At 57.9% G+C, this 23,816-nt stretch overlaps 1 protein-coding gene across 4 annotated transcripts; it reads right to left on the reverse strand.

The window, feature by feature from the left end:
• Window positions 1-18: 18 nt before the first annotated feature.
• On the reverse strand, window positions 19-23,739 carry CLASRP (CLK4 associating serine/arginine rich protein). Of its 4 annotated transcripts, none has more exons than XM_060651419.2 (21): window positions 23,648-23,739; window positions 22,503-22,630; window positions 14,901-14,998; window positions 14,214-14,315; window positions 13,920-13,999; window positions 11,768-11,852; window positions 10,423-10,571; window positions 9,469-9,565; window positions 8,398-8,476; window positions 8,242-8,315; window positions 6,923-6,964; window positions 5,856-6,071; window positions 5,446-5,739; window positions 3,601-3,858; window positions 3,238-3,277; window positions 2,833-2,893; window positions 2,551-2,609; window positions 2,429-2,475; window positions 491-573; window positions 367-391; window positions 19-163 (listed from the first exon to the last, which is right to left on the reverse strand). In XM_060651419.2, exons 2-21 carry the CDS (start codon window positions 22,599-22,601, stop codon window positions 121-123), a joined length of 2,031 nt encoding a protein of 676 aa, XP_060507402.1. In that variant the 5' UTR covers window positions 22,602-22,630; window positions 23,648-23,739; the 3' UTR covers window positions 19-120. The 4 variants fall into 4 exon arrangements, 2 of the variants coding, with proteins under 2 accessions (XP_060507402.1, XP_060507401.1); XM_060651418.2 differs by having other exon boundaries at window positions 491-725; XR_009615466.2 differs by lacking the exons at window positions 19-163; window positions 367-391 and having other exon boundaries at window positions 511-573; window positions 3,234-3,277.
• Between the last annotated feature and the right edge of the window lie 77 nt (window positions 23,740-23,816).

Raw genomic sequence — 23,816 nt, forward strand, 5'->3', positions numbered from 1 at the left:
GATGACACCGAGGCCAGGTAAAGGGAATTAAATAGCGAGTGATTTTATTTCATTAGAGATAAAACCAGCAGCATCACAGCCTGAGCCCTCACCCCACCCCCCAGCCCCCCACACTTCTGCCTAATGTCGGTAATGGGGACTTCGAGATCGCGACCTTGAGCGCCTGGAGAGAGAAAGGAGGGACCCCGTGAGGGCTGGGGGAAGCAGCCACACCGCGGACACACGCACCCGTGACCGGGAGCGAGCTGCAGAGGGAGGGACGCTAACGGGACCAGGCCAGCCTCCACACGCAGAGGGGGTACAGAGAGGGGATGGAGAATCGAGGCAGGGATGTCACGTTCCAGGGAGCGGGGCTGGCTTGCTTACCTTCGGGAAGAGCTGTATTCTCGACCTGGAAAGAAAAGAGAACAAAGCACACACACGCCCAGGGACGGGGCGCCAGGGCTGGACTTCCGACGCGGCATCCAGCGGCGGCCGTGGGGATACTTACTGTAACGGGGGGAGGGTGAGCGGCTCTGCCGGCTGTACTGACGTTCCCATTCTTCTCTCTCCTTCTCTCTGCGTTCCCGCTCCCTGCAGAGAAAGGGAGGCGACCCAGGGGAAGGCATGAGCACGCGGAGAGAATGCTGAACTTGAGGGCGGGCTGGGTTGCCTGCCCGGGGCAGGTGCCTCCAACATCCCAGTCCAAGGGCAGGGTAAACCCAAGGGCAGGTACTGCTGCCGTCCTTGATTGGAAATGAGAACACTGAGCTCAGAGGGAACAGGCTGGGCAGAGCCAGGACTGGAATGTCAGTCGGCCTGGCTTTGAAAGGCCTGCTGAACAAACATACAGAACTGGAAAGTTTGGCCACTTCCTGTCAGTTTAGGTGGTCTCAAAACACAGGGACTCACACACTACGTGCTTTACCAGCCTTTGTCATAAAGTCGGGGACTGGGCCCCTTCTACTCGCCTGGCCCTGATCTCAGTGAATCCAGCCACCCTGTAAGGAGGGACAACTGTTCGTCCTCATTTAGCAGACGAGCAAACGGAGGCCCAGACAGGAAGAAGGCCCACAGCTGGGGGCGGCCGAGGCAGGATCAGAACTGGCCACAAGGCTGAGTCCCTGGGCACTCTGCTTCCCCACCTGACAAGCAGGCAGCATCCTCAGAGGCACACATGATGGGCTCGCAAAAAGCAAACCACAGTGACAAATACAACGAGCAGACTTCTGACATGCTAGGGACTGTGCTGGAAGCCCCACGGAAGGATCCCCCGGAGAGGAAGTGGAGAGTCCCCGCTCAAAGGTGAAGTTGCTTGTCTGAGGACCCACATCAAGTACGAGTGGAACCAGAAAGAAACATGGCCCTGCCACCGACGGACTCTCCTCCTCGCCAACACTGAGCACTTAGATCTCTGGTTCTGCACACTGGCCCCGAGCGAGCAGGCCTACGGTTTCCGAGCACTAATCCCTGAGCTGCCCTGTGAGGTCGTCACCAAGATCTGTCCTGGCTGCAGAGTATGAAGTGAGGTTTTAAGTGAAATAAGATAAATAAAAATAATTAAAAAAAAAAAAAGGAGTGGACGCCTGGGTGGCTCAGTCAGTTAAGCACTGGACTTCAGCTCAGCTCATGATCTTGTGGTTCGTGGGTTTGAGACCTGCGTCAGGCTCTGAGCTGTCAGCACAGCCTGCCTCAGATTCTGGGTCTCCCTTGCTTTCCGCCCCTCCCCCGCTTGTGTTTTCTCTCCTCCCCCCCCCCCCTTCTCAAAAATAAATTAAAAAAAAACGAAAAACCATCTGAAGTGAGGAAAGAGCTGGCAACCACCCCTGGGGCCACACGGTCACAGAGAGGCAGAGCTGGAACTCGACTTCACGTCTGTCTGACCCAGGCCCCGAGCCTGTCCACTTTGCAGTGAGGAGTTGAGGAACAGAAGGGGAGAAGAGGAAGCCGCCACGGGGTTGGCTTACTAAGCACCACTTCTGTGTTCCGGGGGCTGAGCACACAGCAGGGACCCAGCACCGAACCTGTCCTCATCTCACTTTGAGGGGCATCAACTAGTAAGCGCAGTAACAGAACAGTACGTGCCAAGTGGGGGTTAGTGCTCTGAAGAAAACACGGCAGGCTTGGGGGGACGGAGCATTTGGGGGCGCTACTCTAGACAGGACAGTCAGGGAGCCCCCCTCCGGGAACCCCCCCACGAATGAAGCCAGGCAAAGGAACAGCAGAGGTTCCGTGCTCCGGGGCCGGCAGAGCCAGGAGGAGACACGACAGGCGCGGCACAAAAGCCGAGGACAGAAGGAGGACACTGAGGGCCAGGCGGGCACTTTGCCTTCCGCTCCTAGGGCTGGAGCAGACAACGGGGCTCTAGCTAGGGACCAGGCGGTTGAGAACACTGGGCAGCCCACGAGCGGGGGGCTGTGACCTAGAGGCAGGAGTGCGACGGTCTTACTTCATGCGGATCTTGCGGGCCATGGCTCGGAGCTCGTCTTCCCGCTCCTGTGGCAGAGATGGCCGTGAGGGCGGGCCCGGCTGGCAGCCCGTCCCGCCCCCACTCCTCAGTCTCACTCCTACCTGGCGCTCATGCTCCTGCTGTATCATCTTCTCCTGCGCTGCCTTCTTATCCGCCTTGACTGGAGTGAAAGAGGGACACGATAGCTGAAGGGTGCCCTCAAGAGCCCCCGCTCTCCCGATGCCAAAGCTGAGCCCAGAGAGGCCCACCGGACGGCCAAGGCCCTTGGCGTGGTGGCCGAACGGCGTGCACGCTGATGCCCTCCCGTGCAGGGAAGGGCAGGGCCTCCCCCACGGGACGCTGGGAAGGGGCCGGGGAGACCGGGTGCACGTGGTGGCACATACACTGCCTGTTCAGTGCCTTCTGCATCCTCAGCTTCAGCTTCTCCTGTGGCGTCAGCTTGGGCTGGGGAAGGGGGAGAAGAGGCGGGAGAGGGGGTGGGTGTCCGGAGCTCCCACAACCTACCTCATCCAAGAGCCTGGGTCTTGCGGGGGCGCGTGGGGAGGAGGGACAGGCCGCGGATGCCCGCCACAAGGGTCTGGGAAGCCCGGGGACGGCTGGAGCCCCGCTGGACAGTGAGGAGGGGAGGGGGACGCAGATCTCACGGGGCAGAGCATTCCCAGCCCCCTTCAACCCCAGGGCTGGATCTCCCGACCCCCCCCGGGCCCCCCCTGCAGGCCCACCGGGCCCAGCTCTCGGGCACTGCTGCTGGCGGGAATTAGACGGGCGAGTTCCAAATTCTTACTGACTTTGGCAGCTCCTGTCTCTTTACCAGCGGCAGGTTCGGTCCTGGGAGGAGGAAAGGACGGCTGCCACCTCTGACCCCAGGCAACCTCGGGAGTGTCTGAGGGCAGTGGGCCTCGGACACCCCCGAGGAGACACCGTGCCTCTCGGCTCTCTCAAGACAGGGGCCGTGTCCCCTAAACCCTCACCCGAGGTAGGGCCGCGACGCCTCAGACGCCCCTCAGATCTACCCTCCCGGGTTGGGGCCACGTGCCCCTCAGACCTCCCGAGGCGGGACCAAGCTCTCTTCAGAAAGAGAACGGTGGGGCTCAGCCACCTCGCCTGAGGCTGACGACCGTCTTCCCCCAGCCCCCCTGCCCCCCGCTTACTTTTTCAGCTTCTCGCCCACAGCAGGGGACGCCGCCGGCCTGGTCAGCTTCTCCCTTGGGGGCGATGGCGAGTGGCTCTGGCTGCGGCTGCGGCTGCGGCTCTGGCTGCGGCTGCGGCTCTGGCTGGGGCTGCGGCTCCGAGTCAGGCTGCGACTGCGGGACGGGCTGAGGGACCAGCTGCTGCGGCTGCGGCTACTGCTGTGGTGCCGGGGGCCCCGGCCGCCCCGCCTGTACCGGTCCCCGGAGCGGGAGCGGCTCCTAGGGGCACGGGGGGGGGGGCGGGGGGGGGGGCAGAGGGGGGCCGTGAGGAGCCACGGAGCCCCCCTGCACACCCCCGCCTGGGCTCCAAGTCGACAGCCATCCGCTAGGCCCTACGGTAGGTCCAGGTGCCATCACCCGCTTCTCTCCAGCTGCCTTCTCCTCGGCTGCCCCCTGGCCTTGCTCGGTGTCTACACAGAGACCACCCTCCACATACGACCACCCTGAAATGGCTCCTCGCTTCTCGCTCATGAGACACCTTCTCACCCACTTCCCTGGGAGGTGACCTCTGGGAGGGTGGGACGTGGCTGGCCGGCTCCCCCCTTTACTCACCGTGCCCAGCTCTGGGCGCCCAGGGGCTGTGACCCCACCTACACCCTCAGCACCTCCTTACCTGCGTGCCCACTCTCCCCACCAATCCAGAGCACAGACCCCACGAGACCCACTCTGGGGACATGTAGCCCCATCCCTCCTCTGCTCAGGACCCCGGGGGCTCCTCAGCGATGGCTCACCCTCTGACTGGCATTCAAGATGTGGCCAGGCCCCCTTCCTCCAACCCCAGCCTTTCTCCCGTGGTCACCCTGGGTCAGGCTACAGAGAACCATCCGGAAGCCAAATCCACACCACACACTGATTCTGTCAGGGAGGAGCTGTCCGAGTTTTCACAAAACTCAAACTCGCTGACAACACTGAGAAAACCAACTACCCTTTAAAAATCCAGACTCTCAACTTCTCTCGAGAATCCACAAGACAGAACAACACCGGACCTGCTGCTGCACAGCCAACAACCCGACTCGACGGGACGCGTGCGCCCCGGTCCGCCGGGGCCCACCTGGCCCCTTTATTTCAGACACCAGCCCCTGGAGGCAGCTGACGTGGAGATGCACGCCACAGGACAGGTGGCAGAGCTGACGGAAGAAGCGCTCCCCCAACGCCAGCGCCCCAGTGGGGCAGTCCCCTGCGTTACCTGTCACACCTTCCCGCCGACTCAGCGAGAGCAACACTCTCCTAATTTTACGGAGGAGAAAAACGAAGCCCTGGAAGTTTACCAGCAGGGCCAGGATTTAAAGCCAGGCAGACGCTCCAGAGCCCACACTCCCGCAGGCTGAGCCATGCTGCCTTCACACAGGCAGCCCTGATCCCACCGGGTCAGAGCCCAGGGAGGACATTCCAGTCCCCAGATGCTTCGCTTCGTGCCTCAGCAGCAGCACCTCTCTGCCCAGGGTACCCCAGGCCTAAAGGCCAGCCGGGTCCCCAGTGCAAACCAAAGGGCACCCTGGAGTGTCCACGTACCACTCCAGACACACCCCCCCCACCCGAACTGGCCCGGGGACTCCCCAGGAGAGGAGCAGCTCAGTCTCCCGTCCCCACTGCATCCCCGAGGACGTGGCCGTGCTCCATCCCGCGTCACCACACACGGAGAACAGACGGCACGCGCCTCCCTCTGCAAACCGAGTGCTTCCCCACAAAACAGCAGTGGCCTGGCCCCCTAGAGCCCGGTCTCGCTGACGTCGGGCCATGCCCACCCCCCGGTCCCGCGCCCACCTCCCCCAACCCCACACACAAACACACGCCAGCCTCACGCACCTGCTTCTGCGCCGGGGCCCGTAACCACCACGCCGGGCGGGTGAACGGGAGTACCGGTGTCCGTCTCGGGAGCCCCCGCCTGAGTGCCGCCGGCCACGGCTACGGGACCGAGAATAGCGCCGGGAGCGGGACCGGGAGCGGGACCAGGACCGGGAGCGGGAGCGTGCGTGGCGGCCAGAACGGTAGTAGCCCCCGCCACGGCGGGAGCGGGAGCTGGAGCGGGAACTGGAGCGGGAGCTGGAGGTCCTCGAGGCAGAAGAGGAGGAGGAGGAGGAGGAGGAGGAGGAGCGGCGGCTGCAGGCGGGGCACGGAGGGCCGGTCAGCGTGGGCCTGGGCCGTGGCCCCCCACTGCCCTGGGTCCCCCCCACGGTGGCCGGGGGCGTAGGACGGGCAGCGTGAGCGTTACCGACCGGGCGCTGGCATTACGTCCCGGTGCGGGGCCGCCGGGCTGGGGGGGCGCGGGGGGCTTCCCTGTGGTGGCCCCTGATGCGGCTGCTGCAGCCGCTGCTGCGGCTGCCTCCTCATCGCTGCCCCCAAAACTGGTGATGAACGTGATCTTCTCCTCGCGGCCTGGGGTCGGGGAGCGGGAGCGGGAGCGGGACTCGGAGCTGGACTCTGAGGGTGACCTACAGGGCAGGGAGGAGGGGGCTCAATTGCCAGGCTCCCCGGGAGCCCCCTGGCTAAGTAAACACAGCACAGAGCCACAGATGAGGACGGTGAGAAACTCAGACGAGAAACTCAGCTTTGTAAGGGTCTGACTCCCAACCACGGAGCCTCCTCAAAGTAAGTAAGAAAGCGAGTGACAGAAAAATGTATCGATCTCATGGAACTATTAAAAGGCAATGAACACATCCAGAAAGATCTCCTCAACGTAGCTGTCAAACAAGTTCTGAAACGTCAAGCGTGGTTGAATTCCATCATCACAAAGGAGAACTACCTACATCCCTAACGGCTCCTCTGTACCAAGCGCTTGCCTGTGCCAGACCTTGGACCGAAAGGCACACGCCTCGCCTTACCTACTCTTCCCTGAGCCCAGAGAGGCAGGTCCCTCCCTCTGCATCCTGAAAAGCGTACGGGGGTCAGACTGATGTCCGTCCAACCTCAAGGCCCCTGCCCCAACTACTCCCACATCCCGAAGACACACATGGGCAAGGCCAGGCCCTTCTGGGCCATATTTCTCACTGGTTATTTCTGGGAGTTTAGATCAAAGAGACTTCTGATTTCTATGTCAGGGCTTTCTATCACGCTTGGTGATTTTTAACATACAACCACGTCGTGTTTAAATCAGAAGATCAAAGAAGGTTCACTTTTAAAGGAAAAAAAAAAACTGGGAAAGCAGAGTAACATTCTGAAAAACAGAAAAATGATTCAGACCCACAGGTGACACCAGGTGCCAGTCTGAGGTCTCAGAGCAGCCTACAGGGTGGCCCCGCGCCTCCTCCCCAGCCCTGCCCTTCCTTGGGCCCTGGAAACTCACCGCTTATAGGGGTCGTAGGTGGGGCTGTCTCGGCGGGCGTAGCTGTGGAGAGAACGGGGCGGGACAAGCAGGGACTGGGCATCTGAGTGGGCACGGAATTGCACCCGTTCCCCCAACCGAGGCACTCAAGGCCAGGTACTGGATCCATGGAGGAGGCGGCTGCGGCCAGGTTCCAAGCCCTACCTTGATCCCTCTGCCCGCCTCGCCTCAGATCTGTCCAAAGCCTGAACCTCGGCCACACACCACAAACAGTGAATGTCCTGGGCCCCTCCTGACCCTGAGCAGCAAGGACTTCAGCGGCCTCAATCCTCCTTGGGCTCTGAACCCTAGACTGAAGTGTCCCTCCTGCCACTCCCAAGTCCTTGGTTCTGCTAACTGGGTCCTGGCTTGTTAATGACAACAATAAAACTAGAAAAGCTACCTCAACTGCTTCACAACTCTGCCACGGGTAATGTAATCATTCACACCTCAGAGCTGAAGAAACTGAGGTCCAGAGATAGAGAGCCACTTGCCCAGCATCACACAGCTCCTAAACGAAGGAGCTGGGATTCACAGCTAGGCCCTATGACCCTGAGCGCATGCTTTCATGCACTACACTGACGACCTCTAGGGGAGAATGGTGACAGCAAGAATCCATGCAGCTTGTGGAGGAACCCTTTCCACACCCCACACCAAGCCCTGTGAACCCACAAGAGGCTGTTTAACCCTCACAGCTCCCCTCAAGGACCCTCCCTGACCAGAGGAGACACAGCAAAAAGCGGCATGGGTTTGCCCGCGGCTTCCAGGGCTGAGAAGCTGCAGCGGGCTCATCTCGAGGCCGCTGGACTAGGTGGGCTCTCCACACCCCACCTCTGCCTCACCCAAACCCGCCCCAGGCCTCAAAGTGGGCACTGGCTCGCCCCCAATCCTGGGAGATGACAATGCCTCTTTTCCAAAGGAGGAAACCGAAGATAGAAGTCACTTGCCCCAAATCTGACAAGGACACAGCCCAGGAGGAGAACCAGGCAGGACTTCAGGGACAGGCCTGTTCCCCGTGACTCTGCCCTCAGCTACTCCACACCACCTCCCCACAGGTGTCTGGGATGCCTGGCAAGAGTCCCAAGTCCAGCAGGGTACGGGGAGTGGCTGGCAGGGCAGGGCAGGGCGTCCACACGCCCCTCAGCCACTCCTATTCTGAATCTTTCGCATTTACTGCCTCACTAGGAGGACTCTGTCCACAAACGAAAGCGTGCCCCCGAAGAGTCTCCTTGAGCCCCAGCCCCTCCCCCAGAGCCCGGAAAGAATGAGGCTGGCAGGGCACAGGGGAGAACCCGACCTACCTGGGTGGGCTGATCTTGCGGCCCCTTAGTCGCTTTTCCCGGAACTCCCTCCGCTGGCGCCGGGAGCGACGGCCCTGGAGTAGGATGGGCACCTGGCCGGTGAGGGCTATGCCCTCCCTGACACACACCCCTGCCCCCGCCCGACCCGGCCCTCACCGAATACATGGCCTTCTCTTCCTCAAGAGCCTTGGCATGTTTGATCGCCTCCGCCTCCTCCTTGTCTTTCCGGAGCATCCTGTGGAAGGAGAGGACGGTGACAATGGAGGAGTGGGCAGGCCACAAGCAGGGCTGTCGCAGGAAGTGAGGGATCCCATGCCATCCTGGAGTCTCTCACTCGTTCAGCACTATTATTGAGCACCTACTGCGCGCAAACGCTATTTTACACATTGGTGATTCAGCATTGAAAACAAACAAAAATCCTCGCCCTCACAGGCTTACGTTCTGGGGACAAGACGGACCATGACCGAGGTATTAGGTTAGATGGTGACAACCTTGACTGTAGAAGGGGGAAGAAAGTGCCAGGGAACTGGCAGAATCTGCTACAGCTTTCAACAGGGAGGTCAGAGAAGCCACGCAGAGAAAGGGAGGGCTAAGCAGCAGCCTTGGGGAGTAAGCCACACAGAAGCCAGCAGAGCCAACAGCACGGTGGCCTAAAGCTGGTCGGGGGATGGCTCGGGGGTAAGGAGGCCACGGAGGCTGGGGGCGGGGTGTGGGAAGAGGGGCAGAGGACCAGACAGGTAAGACTTCGTGGCCATGGTGAGGACTCTGGCTGCCCGAGTGACGGGGTGGTCACGGAGGGCTCTGGGCAGAGGGTGCTGTGTTCAGACAGGATTATTCAGATTCAGACTCAATCCTCTATTAGCTGGGACTGTTCTATGTGATCTGCACAGGGTGGGACTTGGGGAAGAGGCTCCATTCGGCAAGCGCAAATAAGTGATCCAGTGAATGAAGCCTCTCCACCAGAGGGTGCTGTCCACCAGGCCCAGGAGCCCCGTGAGCTTTTAGGGGTCAGACGGCCAAAGTCACATGGAGTTGGGCGCAGCCTCAGTTTCTGCACAGGCAAGGCCCGGTCGTAAGTATCCATCCCACGAGCTCAGGAGTCTGTGTGTGTGAAGAACCCGGCACGGGGCCAGGCACACTAGTGCTCAGGAATAAAGTGGCCGTTGGTAGCAGGGGTAATGACAAATGCCAGGTCCGGAGTGGGGAGAACCAGCCAGCGGGCCTCACCTGACAAAGTCACCGTCGGCCATGCCATAGGTCGTGGCCTGTTTGTTGAGATCTGCCACCTGCTCCTGGTTCAGTTCGTCCACGTCCACCTCCACGTCTGCACCAAGAGAAAGGCCGTCAGGGACCAAAGCCGAGTGAGAGGACCGGGGAGAAGGGGCAGTGCCCCGGGAGGTGGGGGCGCGAGGGGACGCCCACCAGACTGCAGGCCTCTGCAGGGAGGGAACAAGTCAGCTCATCTCAGCATCCCCAAGCTGGCACAGGGCTTGGCCAGAGGCGAGCACAACGAAGGGCAAGGGGCGGGGGAGAGGCAATGCAATGGATGAGGGTCCAAATGTAGAGCACCGGGATGGACGAGCAAGACAAGTGGAGGCAGCAATGCAGGGTACGTGAAGGGAGACGGGGGTGGGTAAAGATCTAAGTGGGCAGGAGGCAGGGGGTGGAGGTCACGGGTTTTCAGGAGCTGGATGCACCATGACTAAGTGGAAGGTAGGATGGACCCCTTACATGTGTGTGATAAGCAGCAGCTGGCTGAGGAGGGGAAACAGGTAGCTGGCTGGAGCCATGGATATTTGGGTAGGGGGCGAACAGCAGTGCTGGGGGGTGGGGGGCGGCAAGGGATGGCTCTGGAACTGAATGAACACTTGTTTTCCAGAGGGGAGAGAAAAACAGGGAGACAGGCTGACCAAGTAGAAGAGAACGGAGACAGAGCCTAGGTGGGGACAGTATCATAAGAGCAGGGTCCTAGAAATGAGAGACGACACGTACAGAGAGGGAGGCCGGCAAAGAGGAGCACATGAGTGAGACAGGGAGGACGGCAGAGGCTGGAGCGCCCCAGAGTGGGGGCGGGAGAGACAGGGCTCGTAAGTGCAGGGCGCCCCACAGAGGGTGAGGAACGAGACATGAAAACGATGCCCAGGGACTGCGGGGTGGGGGAGGGCAGAGAGGGGACCCCACCGATGTCGGGGATGACCTCATCTTCGTCCGAGTTGCTCTCCTCCTCAGCTGGCGACTCCTCCTCCTCTGGCTTCTCCGCCACCTTCTCCACCTCGGCCACGGTGCTGTCCTCGTAGGTGTAGCCAATGGAAGCCTTCTTCTCCGCCAGCCTGGGACCGGGGGAGCCCGTGAGCCAGGAAGGCCAAGGGCAGGGCGCAGCCCAGAGCCAAGCCTCGAGGGCACACTGACTCCCTGCACTCTGACCTCTCAAGGGTGCCCTTGCCTCCAGGCCTCCACACGTGCTCTCCCTCAGCCTAGGACCCTCTGCGCCTGCCTCCCACAACCCCTCCCTCTTCCCCCAGACTCCAGTTCCAACACACCAGGAAGTCCTCCCCCAGGCAGGGTCGAGCACCATCCTCAGCTCCTCAGCCCCACCCACATTGGATCATTACTGTCGGGGGACAGATCTGTCTCCCCCCCCGCCCGCAGCAGTCTGAGCCCGAGACGGCAGGACCCAGTTATCCTGGGTAACAATATGCCCCAGCTTTGCCAGAGCAGAGGAGGGGCCTCATGCATGTCTGTCGCTGAATGAAAGTAGTCAACATTCCCTGCCGCCCTTCTAGTGCCAGCCTTCTCCTGAAAGTAGGCTCCTGGGTAAAGATCAGTCATCAAAAGGCTTCCATTACATCTGCGGAAACTGCAGATGGAGGGAAGCAGCAAGCGCTCAGGATCACAAAGGGGAAGATTCGGCAGCAGGAGGGGAGGAGTCGGGCCCAGGACCGCAGCAGACAAGCGGGCTGAGCGCTGCCCTGGAGGGCACGAGGCTGCCCAGGCAGGGGAAACAAAGAGAGCAGCGACACTGCCAGCTGAGGACGTCCCCGAGCCAGCAGCAGCTCCAGGTAAGGCCCCGCCCTTCCTCCCACCCCTTCCTCTCGAGGGACACGGCTTGAGAAGGCCCCGTCCACAGTGACACTGGCTGCTGCTGAGCACCCGCTTACTGAAGGACACGCACGGGACAGGCCGTCCATAAGCTCCATCGCCCGCAGACAGAGGGGACCCCTGTTAGCCTGTCACATAGGGGAGCACGCCAAAGCTCGGAGAGGGAGTCCTCACGCTCAGGACTCAAACCCGGGCCGGGTCAACCAACGGCACCTCCCACCGCGCTGCAAGCTGGAAACTCAAGGCAGGGGTTTCTGAGCAAATCCTTGCTTCTGGCCACCACTTCCTCCTCTAAATTCTTACTAAGTGGGCGCCCACCGTGTGCCAAGCACTGGCCCCAACTCTGGGGACACTGACGTGGACAAGCTGGATGAGGCCGTGCTGGTGGGGCTCCCAGTCCTCCTGCCTCCCCCGACACCCAACTTACTTCTTCTTCTCATCCTCACTGGGTCTCTGGAGGCCTCCATACAACTCGTCAATGTAGATCTGGTACAGGCACTGCTCCTCGGAGACTGCAGCAAGGCAGAGTGGACGGGGTCACCGGGAATTCAGGAAGCAGGGGACACACGTGTGTGCAGCGGCGGGTAGGAGGGTGGGTACAACCCAAGCACAGCCAGGGACAGAGTCACCGATTTGCGGATCATCATAAACCGTGTGGTGAGGACACACAACTGCAGGTGGCCTTGCCAGGGTAAAGGGACCCAACTGCTCTCTGCCTCGTTTCCTCTGCTGTAGGAGTGAGCTGAGCACCTGGTACCCGGGCCACGTGACTGATCCCCGGAAGGGAGGCCTCGGGTTGGGTCCTTCAGAACCACGGGCTTATCCTGAGCGCTGGATGTCACCCGGACTCCACGGGCTATTCTGCCGGGTGCCTCACCGTGGCTCAAGTTTAAAGTATGTGTTCAGAGCCATCTGGGCTCTCACTTACCCGCAACACCTAACTGGGGAGCTCAGTACTGTATCAGAGACTTCCCTGACGCTCCCTGCAATGAAACACACGCTCCCGACTGGGCGTGGGGCCCTGGGCGAGCCCCCTTCCCCTGGGTGTCAGCTCTACTACCCAAAAAGTCAGGTGGGTGGGCCGGGCGAGCCTGGAGGTGGCGCAGCACTGTCCCTTGCTGCAGTGACCACTCTGGTTCCCGCCCATGGCGAGAAAGGGCCCTGTTGGCCTATCTCATGCAGGGGCCTCGCTCTCCCTACTCCAGCCACATAGGCCTTCGCCCTGTCCCCACAGAGTACCTACCTCCACCCCCCCTACAGGACTCTCCTTGCCAGAGAGCTCCTCTCCACCCCTCCCTGACCCTAGCCTCGGTCAAGGACCTCAGAGAATGGCCCACTGTGTGCTAGAACGCCACCTGAGTTTGCAATCACCACCCACTCTGGTGACTATGTGGCTGTTGCCCTCTCCCCGAGGAGACCCCCTGGCCCCAGAGGAGCATGTGATGTACCTCAGGTGCTCAGGAATTGTGGCAATGAATGAGTGAGGAGTCAGAACAAAAGGAAACTCTGACTCCATCACCAACAACCCTTGTGACCTCAGGTGAAAGCAAAAAGGGATGATAAATCTCCCTGACTCTAACACCTCATCAGTTGCTAGAATTTTGGCAATCTTTGATTTTAGAGATGCTGAAATGTCTACCTTAGAAACAAAAAAAAAAAAAAAATAAGGGTATAGCAAACACACGGCAGTGGCTGACTGTGCCAGGCTCGGTGCTGGGCCTTCACGCACCCCTCCCCAAACTTTTACACCCACCCTGGCGGACAAAAACCAACCTCACCACCCTTCTCCGGGTGGGGGACAGCAAGGCCCGCCAGGCTGAGGGACTTGCATGTGGGCCTGTCCTCTCTTTAACTCAACAGGGAAGCCCTGGAAGGGGAAGTCTCAAAGCCCGTCTCAGGGGGTGAGCTAAAGCTCAGAGTTGTCCACCAGGAGGCAGCAGTGGTTAAGGGTAGGGTAAGAATCCCAGCTCCTTAGACAGTGTTCCCACCAACTCCTGAGCCTCAACATACTTGTCTGTAAAATGGCTACCACCCCTAGGTGATTGTGCAGATGTAATCAGATATAATGAGATAATACAGATAAAAAACTCAGGGTCCGAATATCCCTGGGCAAGCCCAGAGTGGGAAGAAATCTGAGCCTCCATTTTCTCATTTGTGAAAACAGCAGTGGTGACGGCTCAGAGAACAATACCAGACATACACAAATATATACGAATGCTGGGCAGATTGTTAAACTCTAATATTTCTAAACAATTCCTAAAACACGTTTCCTCTTTAAAAGTGACATTCCGACCCAAACAGGCAGGGTGAACATCACACAGGGAAACAATGTGTTCTTGCTATTTTCCCCAATTTTTCAGGGAAAAAGACCACAGAGGCAGACGGTATGGGATGTGGAAGTGACCTCAACAGGACCACCTCACCCAGCAGATATCACTGTACTGGGTCCAGAGACGGAGGCCCAGGAGGGAGAGAGCTGGGAGCAAACCCCAGGTCCCTTAGGAGAAACCACTGGGGTAAAACTGGTGTTTCCATCCGCATGGACTCCCAACCCACTCCCCGCACCCCAGCTCACTCACTGCCAGCAAAGTCGTTCTGCACCAGGCCTCGGTAGCGCTCGTAGTTACATTTCCGCTCGTCCGACTCCTGTTCTGGGGAGCTTTGGAGGAGGTCAAGATGTTGAGATGAGAGGGGGAGGGCAGGCCCCACCCCAAGCCAGCAGGAGTTGGATGAGGAGCTGGGCTTGGGCTGGGAGGCTCCCCACCAGCACACCTCCTCCTTCCCAGGAAGGTGATGGGCAGGCAAGGGTTTGGGGAAGAAGAGGCAGCAAGGGTCAGACTCCCTGTCTGGCAAGCCTTAGGGAAGCTGCTTACATGGTGGTGAGCAGCGGGGGGGTGTAGTCGGGGATGTAGTCAAGGTGGGCACGGACATCGAAGCGGTCAATCATGTTGTTGGTGTCTCCCTGCCAGGGCATCCTGAAAATGGGGAGCAGGGGAGCAAGGAGTTTAGGGGAACAAGGACTTTAGGGTCCCCAGTGCCCATGTCAATTCCCTGTCACCTCAAACTTGGGAGCCTGACCCTCAGCTCCTGTGATCTTCCAGGCCATGGACCCCACCATCCCCGCCCCCCCCCCCCACTTCTCACTCATTTCCCCGAATCCACATTCAGGCTCCTGGCCTGGTTAGGGCCTGAATAGGGCCCTGAGGAAACAAGGGCCCTAATTCGCAGAACCAAACAAGAGAGAAACTTGAGCCAGGTCCCAGGGGCCGCTTTCTAAGCCCCGGTCACCTTGAAACATCCCCTGTGGCAAGCCACTTCCCATTTCATCTGGGCCCCTGGCACCGGCCTCACCCATTCCCCTCTAAGTACCCCAACCACCTCTGTACCCCAGGGCCTCCGTCCCAACCCCTGCTGGCTCTCCTCAGCCAGTGACGGTCACCTTCTCGTGTAAGGCAAGCGTTCCTTGCCTGAGTCCCCAAAGGTCTATTCATACCCTCGGTCTCTTCTGACCTCCAGCCCTCAGACACAGACACGACCCTGCCCTTCAAGCTCAGTCTTACATGTTAACGGGGCTCTCGGCGGCCAGGGCGACGGCAGAATCCAGGTGCACCTTGCAAGCTCGGCCGTGCACTTGCAGGAACTGGGCTGGGTCCTTCTTCTGCAGGGGTAGACGGACGGAGGTCACCACCCCACTGAGCTCCAAGCCCTGCCAGCACTCCGCAACCAAGCTTAGCAGTAGGCTCACTTCTGAGGTCAAGTGGGCCGTACTTCAGAGGGAAACTAAGCTGCACGGGGGTGGCAGGACTAACGGGAGCCACCTAACCTCTAGGGACAGGGGGCCTTGTGATGGTGGAAAAAGGCTCTGAGCTCTGGTCCAACTTTCTGTAGAGCAAGTACCAAGACCTCCTGCCCCTAAAATGTTATCTCCCGAGCATTCACATCCCTCCCCCGCCGCTCATTCAGAGCCAGGTGTGAGCACTGTGGCTTGGACTGGCCTCTAAGACACACCAGGACCACGTGAGCTCATGAAAAGATCAGTGTCACGACTCATCACAGAAATATCAGAACCACGAGACACTGCTTCACATTCGCTAGGAAAGCTAAAACGGAAAAGACAGATATTGACAATACTGACAAGAGTATGGAGAAATTAAGTTCTTGAAAAGTTAAACTACTGCCCTAAGACGCAGCAATTCCACTCCCGAGGATACACCGCAAGAACTAAAAACAGATATTCAAATACTTGTACACAAATATTCAGGCTGCACGATTCACAACAGTCCCAAGATGGAAACAATCAAATGTCCATCAACAGATGATCGATAAACAAAACGTGGTCTATTTAGACAATGGAAAATTACCAATATAAATGAAGAAGTGACAGGTGCTACGACATGGATGAACCTTGAAAATATAACGTTAAGGGGCGCCTGGGTGGCTCAGTCGGTTAAGCGTCCGACTTCGGCTCAGGTCAAGATCTCACAGTTCGTGAGTTCTAGCCCCGCATCGGGCTCTGTGCTGACAGCTCAGAGCCTGGAGCCTGCTTCCGATTCTGTGTCTCCCTCTCTCTCTGCCCCTCCCTTGTTCATGCTCTGTCTCTCTCTGTCCCAAAAATAAATAAACGTTAAAAAAAAAAAAATTAAAAAAAAAATATATAACGTTAAGTGAACGAAGTCAGTCACAAAAAGCACGTGTTGTATGACTCCATTTATGTGAAATGTCCAGAAGAGGTGAATCCACAGAGACAGGAAGTAGATTAGCAGCTACCCAGCGGTGGGAAGTTGGGGGTACTGACTGCTAATGGGTATGGGATTCTTTTTGGGGTCATGAAAATTTTCTAAAATTACAACGTGGTGATGGATATACACGCCTGTGAATATACTGGAAACCGCTGAGCTGCATGGTATGTGAATTCCACCTCAATAAAGCTGTTAAAAAGGTACCAACAGAGAGGAGAATGTCCCCTGAGTCTACGCCCCTCAGGCTTGAGCCACTGTGTGGGGGGTCACGACTCCAAGTCACCATGAGGGTGTGAGGAAAGGATACAACCTACACCGGAGCCCCCACTGCCCAGCTTCCCGAGTGCCAGGTCTTGGCTGGGCTCCTGCTGTGCGCCACGTCACAGAACCCACAGGAGCCACAAGAAGGGCTGCCGGGCTATGCACTGAATGCCGGCAACACTCCTGGCAACGCCTCCCCAGAGTCCAACCCTCTCTCATCAGGCCCTGGTCCAGCCAGTACCTCCTCTCCCCAGACCCCCTGGCAGCCTCCTCTCGGGCTCCCTGCTGACGGCCCCCTTGCCCTCCGCAGGGCCTGGGGGTTCTGCCAAGGCCTCTCGGGCCACATCCCTCTCTGACCTCTCTCCCCTGGCTCCGCTCCGGGCCACGCTGGCCTCCGCGCCATTCCTTGACCACTTCGCCCACGTTCTGCTCTGGACCTCTATGCTCACTCTTCCCTCAGCCGGCAGAGGCTCTAGGAGGTGGCTGCCCCCTCGCTTATTTCTGACCTCTTTCTAGAAGCCTTCCTCATCACCTCTAAGTAGTTCCCCGCACAAGCCCGTATTTACTCTTGCTCTCCTGAACTCCACTGTTTTATTATTTTAGAGAAAGCACGCACAGGGGAGAGGAGCAGAGGGAGAGAGAATCTTATGCAGGCTGCACGCTCAGCGCAGGGCCCAACACGGGGCCAACGCTGGGATCGTGACCTGAGCTGAAATCAAGAGGCAGACACTCAACTGACAGCCACCCAGGTGCCCCAACTCCACCTGTTTTCTTCACAACACCTGCTACCGCTTGGTCTCGCACCTTACATTCATTGATCACTTGTCTCCCACTCTAGAACTTAACTCCCACGAGGCAGGGGTCTCTGCGTCGTATCCCCAGCGCCGGGAGCAGGGCCTGCCCCACAGCAGGGGCTCGGGAACACTGACAGAACGGAAGAGAGTGAATCCTGACAGATCAGGAGACCGAGCCCCTTGTTTTTCCCTCAGCCCTGTGAGGCCCCTGGCCAAGACCCCCTCAGCCCCCCTGCGTCTGCTCCTGGCCAAATGCCTGGGGCCCACAGCCATCAAGGGACACTGTTTACAACGGGACTCTGACTGGAACGGGGAAGCCACCGGCTGCGCCTGCACCAAAGGAAGGAAAAAGCATCAGGCTGGGAGTGAAAATCTAAGTCCGGGGCCTGGCTCTGCTAGGAGAGTCTAGGAAAGTCAATAAACTGTCCTAAAAGCCAGGCATTGAGCTAAGCATTTTATGCGCATTTTCTCAAACTTCTCAGCTGTGGGACAAAGGTTAGTAGTGCTCCAGATGAGTAAACGGAGGCTCAGAGGGGTGAGGCCCACGGGCTTGGAATCATGCCAGTAACAAACAGAACTAGGATTTGAACCCAAATGGGTCTGCCCCCAAATCCACTCTTTTTTCAAAAGTAATTTTTTTTTTCTAGTAAAAGGCATAGAATACAAAACCCACCACGTTAAGTGCTTTCAAGCGTAGCGTCCGTTACCACGAAGTCACAGGCACCTTGCCGTGCGACTGATCTCTAGAATTTCTTCGTCTTGCAAAACTGAAAGTCTATACCCGCTGAGTGACTCCCCTTTTCTCCTCCCCGCAAACCCTCGGGAACCACTTTTCTGTTTCCAGTTTCCTCTTTTAAGTGTATTTATTTTGAGAGTGGGGGAGAGGGAGAGAGAAAGAATCCCAAGAGAATTCCGCCCTGACAGCATGGAGCCCGATGCAAGGCTCGATCCCACGACCCTGGGTCATGACTTGACCCGAAATCAAGAGTCGGAGGCTCAACAGGCTGAGCTACCAAGGGGCCCCTCGGTTTCCTGTTTCTAAGGGCCTGACTACTTGCCGATACCTCATATACGTGGAACCTTGCATCACTTTCTGTGACTGGCTCATTTCACTAGGCATCAGGTCTTCACGGTTCCTCTGTGTTGCCGCACGTGACAGGATACCTTTTTTTATTTTTCTCCCTTTTTAAGGCTGAACAATACTCCACCCTATGGACCCACCACATTTCCTTCATCCCTTCATCAGCAGACGGGCCTTTAGGTCGCTTCCCCATCTTGGCTATTGTAATGCTGCAAGGAACATGGGGTGTACAGATACCTCTTCAAAATCCAAGACCCATTCTTTCAAGTTTTTATTCAATTAATTTCTACACCCAACGAGAGGCTTAAACTCATGACCTCAGATCAAGAGTCGCATGCTCTTCCAACTGAGCCGGCCAGGCGCCCCCAAAAATCTATTCTTAACCATTGGATTATTCTGCCTCCAGCATCAGATGAAGTCAGAGGAGTTGGTGGACTCTCATTCATTCACTGAATTGATAAGCAGGCACCCACTATGTGCCCAGGCCCTGTGCTAGGGCCGTGGCAATGACTGAGACAGCCCCGGCCCTACCCCTCACAGCTCACAGTCCAGTGTCGGGGACAGACCTGTCCCACGCCACGATGACCTAGAGTGGGCGGCAGGGGGATGGGGGAGCCCAGGGGAACGCCCGACTTGGCCCGGGCGGCGGCTGGCAGGGATTGGGGGCTGAGGGGGTGGTCAGCCTGGGGCTTTCTGGAGGAGATGCCTGAACTGGGCACTGTTTATTTCCCATTTTCTTATCACCAGAGAATTCTGTTTCTCATCCAAACCGCTGATTAAAGAAGAGACCTGACAAGGACGCGAGCAATGACAGAACCAAGGTCAGGGAGGGAGAGAAAGTAGGCACCGAGGACAAATCAAGAGCAGAGAAACCAGCCTTGTGTGGACACACCCATTCAGCCGGCCACAAACTACCAAGGCTTCTTCAACACTTGCCCCACAGCCTCCTCTCGGCCCAAGAATAAGACGAGAGACCCGTGTGAGCGGCCCCATCCCCTCCCCAAAGCAGCCACCAGCCACTGCCCACAGCTTGACAGCTCAGCTCTGAATGCTGATCACGTTCACGTATGGGGACAATGGAGGCTTGTACAGGCCCACACCATAAAGCACTCCACAGACACGGTCCTTGTTCTTGAATTTCTACCCTGTCACCCAGTGAGAGAGGCTGATGATCACTACTGTCCCGAGAGGGAAAATAAAGCTCAGGGAGCTCCCCTGCTAAAAGAGCCTGGAATCCCAGGCCTTGAGAACCACCCAACTCCAGCCTTCTTTCCTCCACACCACGACAATTCCAGCTCTACCTGGTGATAAGAACTTCAGTAGCAAGAGCTAGCGTTCACTGAGCAAGTAAGTCACCCTGGGCAAGCCTGCGCTGAGGTCTGTGTGCCCAATCTCAATGAACAGCCCTGTGAGGGAGGTGCTCACCCCCGACCATTTGTGGCAGACCATCAACTGGCAGCCAACGTCTACTCCCCCTCCTTTAATAGTAACAGGCTCCTAACACATCTGGCACAAGGCCATCCAGAATAAAGCCTATGCCTCTAAGCCTTCCTTGCACCTGTACACGACCACGGGGCTACTTTCTGCCTAGTGGGATAAGTGCGAGTGTTGTGTGCAAACATCTAGAAACTTTCTTCAAAATTGGCATAAGCGCTTTTGCCTCTTTTCCCTCCCTCTTCGTCCCTGCTGGATGGAATGCAGACATGATGGCTAGTGCCTAAGCAGCCCTCTTAGACCTTGAAACAACACTGGTAAGAGAATCCATGTGCAGGTGAACAACTATATGGTCCTTAAGCAGAACTGGCTATTTCTGGGCTTTTGGGGGAAAAAGAAAGAAACTTCTATGTTGTTTAAACCACTAACGTTTTAGGATACGTCATTTCAAATGCAAAAAAGGAAACTAGCTCAGGGAGACAGTTACTTGCCCAAGGTCATGCAGTATGTAAGTGGAAGAGCTGGAATTTGAACCCAGACCTCGAGGACTCAAACTCAAAGGCCTTAACCATTTTAATACTTTGCCTCCAGGCTGTGTCACCTTGGACTAGTCGCTTTACCTTTCAGAACCTGTATTTCTGCAGTAAAAGCCCAAGTGAGGTGCTAAGAGAGGTCAAGGTTCAGAGTCTGGTTAGAATGCCAGCTCTGCCCTCTTGCTAAAGGACTGTTGACCATGACTGTCTGAGCCTCAGTTCACTCATCTATGAAATGGAGATAAGAATAAGAACCACCCCCTAGACTACAGAGAAGATTTGATGAAGTGTAAATGCACGTCAAGCACTTAGCCCAGCGGTTTAACACACAAGTGCTCAAGAGACGAGCCGTTCTTATCAGCATCACCTTAACACAGGCATCAATACCAACCTCCCAGGCCGGCTCAAAGGGCTAGAAAGAATGTACCAATGTAGTAGGCACTGGGTCTGGTACCCCATGAGCTCTTATTACAGCTCAGGACAGCTATTTACTCCTAAGCATTACATCCCTGGCCCACACTGGGGCCTCAACTATGGCCAGCACAGACCCAGGCCCTGCCCTCATGGTCATGTGGTAATCTTTTCGACACCGCCAGAGAGGGGCTCTCCCTTCCGCCCAGTTCCTTCCTGGGTGACAGAAGGCAGGTGAGGAGCTCTCGGAGAATCCCTTCCTACAATAATAGCACTTGTATTTCATTGATGACTATGGGGATGCATCTAAAGCTCTTCTCGCAGAGCCTGCTGTCTCAGAAGGAGCAATTAAAATGATAACTACTCGTATTAGTATTTTTACTCATCTATTCTTTCAAACCATATTTACTGGCCCCAAGCTTAGGATGCAAAGATGACCTGAATACAACCAGTCCCCAGTCTTACAGAGCTAGATACGTGTGTTGTTATGTGTGTGCCAGGGGGCGCCTGGGTGGCTCAGTTGTTTAGAGTCTGACTTCGGCTCAGATTATGATCTCGTGATTCGTGGGTTCAAGCCCCGCGTCGGGCTCTGTGCTGACAGCTCAGAGCCTGGAGCCTGCTTTGGATTCTGTGCCTCCCTCTCTCTCTCTCTGCTTCTCCTCTGCTCACACACTGTCTCTCTCTCTCTCTCGAAAATAAACATTAGATTAAAAAAAAAAGAAATTCCTAACGGGAAGAACAAGGATTATAATGGCATTTATGGGGACACTTGCTGGAGTATGGGGGATAAGGGAAGACTTCCTTGGAAGTGAGATCTGACGGACGAGCAGCAGTTAGCCGTGCATGGGAAGAGCTCATGCAAAGGCCCGTGGCTCTATAATCCTGAGAAACAAATTGATACTCTTTATACATCTTCTGTGTTAGAGAAATATCACCCTAGATAACAAGGATGGCCAGATGGCTTGAGCAAAGGAACGAGGCAGAAAGCAGGGTGGCACGAGTTTAAAGGGGCAAGGGGGGAGCAGGTGGCAAAAAGCCAGACCACGTGAGGCTTGAAGGCTGTGTTGAGGAGCCTGGCCTTTCTCTCAAGAGCACTAGGGAGCCACGGAGGAGTTCAGAGCAAGTGAAGGACAGGGTCAGCCTTGTGCTTTAGAAAGACCTCTCTAGCCCTGCTGAAGAGGATGGATTGGAGCGGGGCAAGAATGAAGGCCAGGAGACCAGGTAGGGCGCTAAAGCAGTACTGCAGTTGTGAACAGGAACATCTGTATTAATACCGTCTCACAGGAGAGTTGAATCTGCTACACAAGTGCCATTTCAAGCTGGGCACGGGGGGAGGGGGGATCTCAAGGGCAAGTAGGAGTTAAATAGGTGAGGGGAGACATTACAGGCACAATGCCCTGTGGTGACAGAGATGGAAATAAGCCCAGTGGAGCAACTCAAGGATGAAGCTGAGAGGCTGGCTGATAGAGGTCAGACCATAAGGGCCTTTCAGGTCACGGGATGGGAGTGTGGTCTCTCCAAAAGCAACCGAAGCATCAAACCGGAGACGAGAGCGGTCAGAGTCTACTTAATGAATACTGACGGCGCTCCTACGGGGTGCCGAGCCAAACCTCAAGAAGGGCCGAGCTTTTCTGGGCGCTGCGAAGACAGCAGGAAGACAGCATCCGGGAGCTGGTCGGTCTTCTACTTGGCCTGCTCTGAGTGTTACAGAGACTTTCCTCCTTCCTGCTCACGCCAGCTCGGTACCGAGCCCGCACCGAACAACGCAGCACGCCATAGCCGAGAGGACGCCTCTGGTTTTTACCAACGACTGCGCCCGGGAAATATTTTCAAGCCCAGACCTCGCCAGGGTGACCAGGGCCTCGCCCTCCAGGGGAGCCCCCACCCCAGAATAAGGCCGGTTACTCACAATCTTTTCATAGTACTCCCGCCGCCGCTCTGCCCTCTTCTTGTAGTCGACCATCATGCCTCGAAGCTTGCGCTCATGCTTCCGAGCCTCGTGCCACATCGTGGTGAGGCCGAGCTTGGGGCCTCAACCTGGGGGGAGGAGACGGGAGCGTCAGATGCGCTGTAAAAAACCGTAGGGGCAGAAGAACCGAAGTCGCCTAACGAGTTGGTGACAGAACCCATCCTGAACACCAGCTGCTGCAGGGAGGGGAAGGGAGGCTGCAGGACCGCGCGGCAGATGCTGAAGCGCCTCCCTGGCAACTCTGAGCCAACACCCTGGGCGCTCTGCAAACCCCCCAGGCGATTCTGGAGTGAGCCTCCCCGGGGAAGGAGTGTCGTGAGTTCAGGGCGCTAGAATCAAGGATGAAAGGTTTCGGAATGCTGGGAGCGAGCCTTTGATGTAAGGTCTGGAGGCAGAGCCCCAACAGCTGGGGCTGTAGCTCCAGGGAGGCAGAAGGGCGGAAATGGGGTTACCCGTGGCGGCGGGGCACGGTATGAATGCAGGTGAAGACAAGACAAGACTTCATGGGAACAGAGTAGTTGTAAGGGGACGTGGGGGGGGGGGGGTGTCGGGACGGAGGGCAGGTGAAGGGCGTGGACGAAGGACGACAACGCTCGGGGGCGGAGGGGGAACATGGTGGGGTGCTGTAAATAAAAACCCGAGTGGGGCTGAGGTCTACAGAAGGAATCTGAGTGGCGGGGGCGGGGGGGGGGTGAAAATCTGAGGAGAGACCGACGAAGGCGGAGCTGGCAGACGGGAGGGGGTGGGCTGAGCTGAGGGGCAAGGCTTGCAGACGGGGGCGGAGCCCCAGGGTTTGGACCGGGCTCGAGGACCGGGTCGGGGCCTTAGGGTTCGGGATAAGGTTTTTGACAAAGGGGCGGGGCCTGTGGCAAGCGGCGGGGTCCGACGCGGCGAGTTCGGGCCCGCCGCGGGGGCAGGGGCGCGGCCTGAGGCGCGGCAGGCCTGAGGGGGTGCGGGGCCGGCGGCCCTCGGGGCCGGGGCTGAGCAGAGGCTCACGGCACCCCGGGGAAGGGCCGAGACGAGGGCGGAGCTGGGCTGACGCCCGCCCGAAAGCCAGGAGGTCGGGGCCCGCTGCCTGCACTCACCGGCTCGTCGCCGCCTCCCACCGCTGCGCTCGCGCGCGGCCCGCACCGGAAGCGGAAGTGGGAGGCCGCGCGAAAGGGAGGGGCGGAACGTGGCGCAGCGCGCTTCCGCCGACGCGAAGGGCGTGCCCTGAAGGGAAGGGAAGGGGCCTGGAGGACGGAGGCGTGAGAG

This window comes from Panthera onca, chromosome E2, assembly GCF_046562875.1.
Source record: "Panthera onca isolate mPanOnc1 chromosome E2, mPanOnc1 haplotype 2, whole genome shotgun sequence".
Taxonomy (NCBI): domain Eukaryota; kingdom Metazoa; phylum Chordata; class Mammalia; order Carnivora; family Felidae; genus Panthera; species Panthera onca.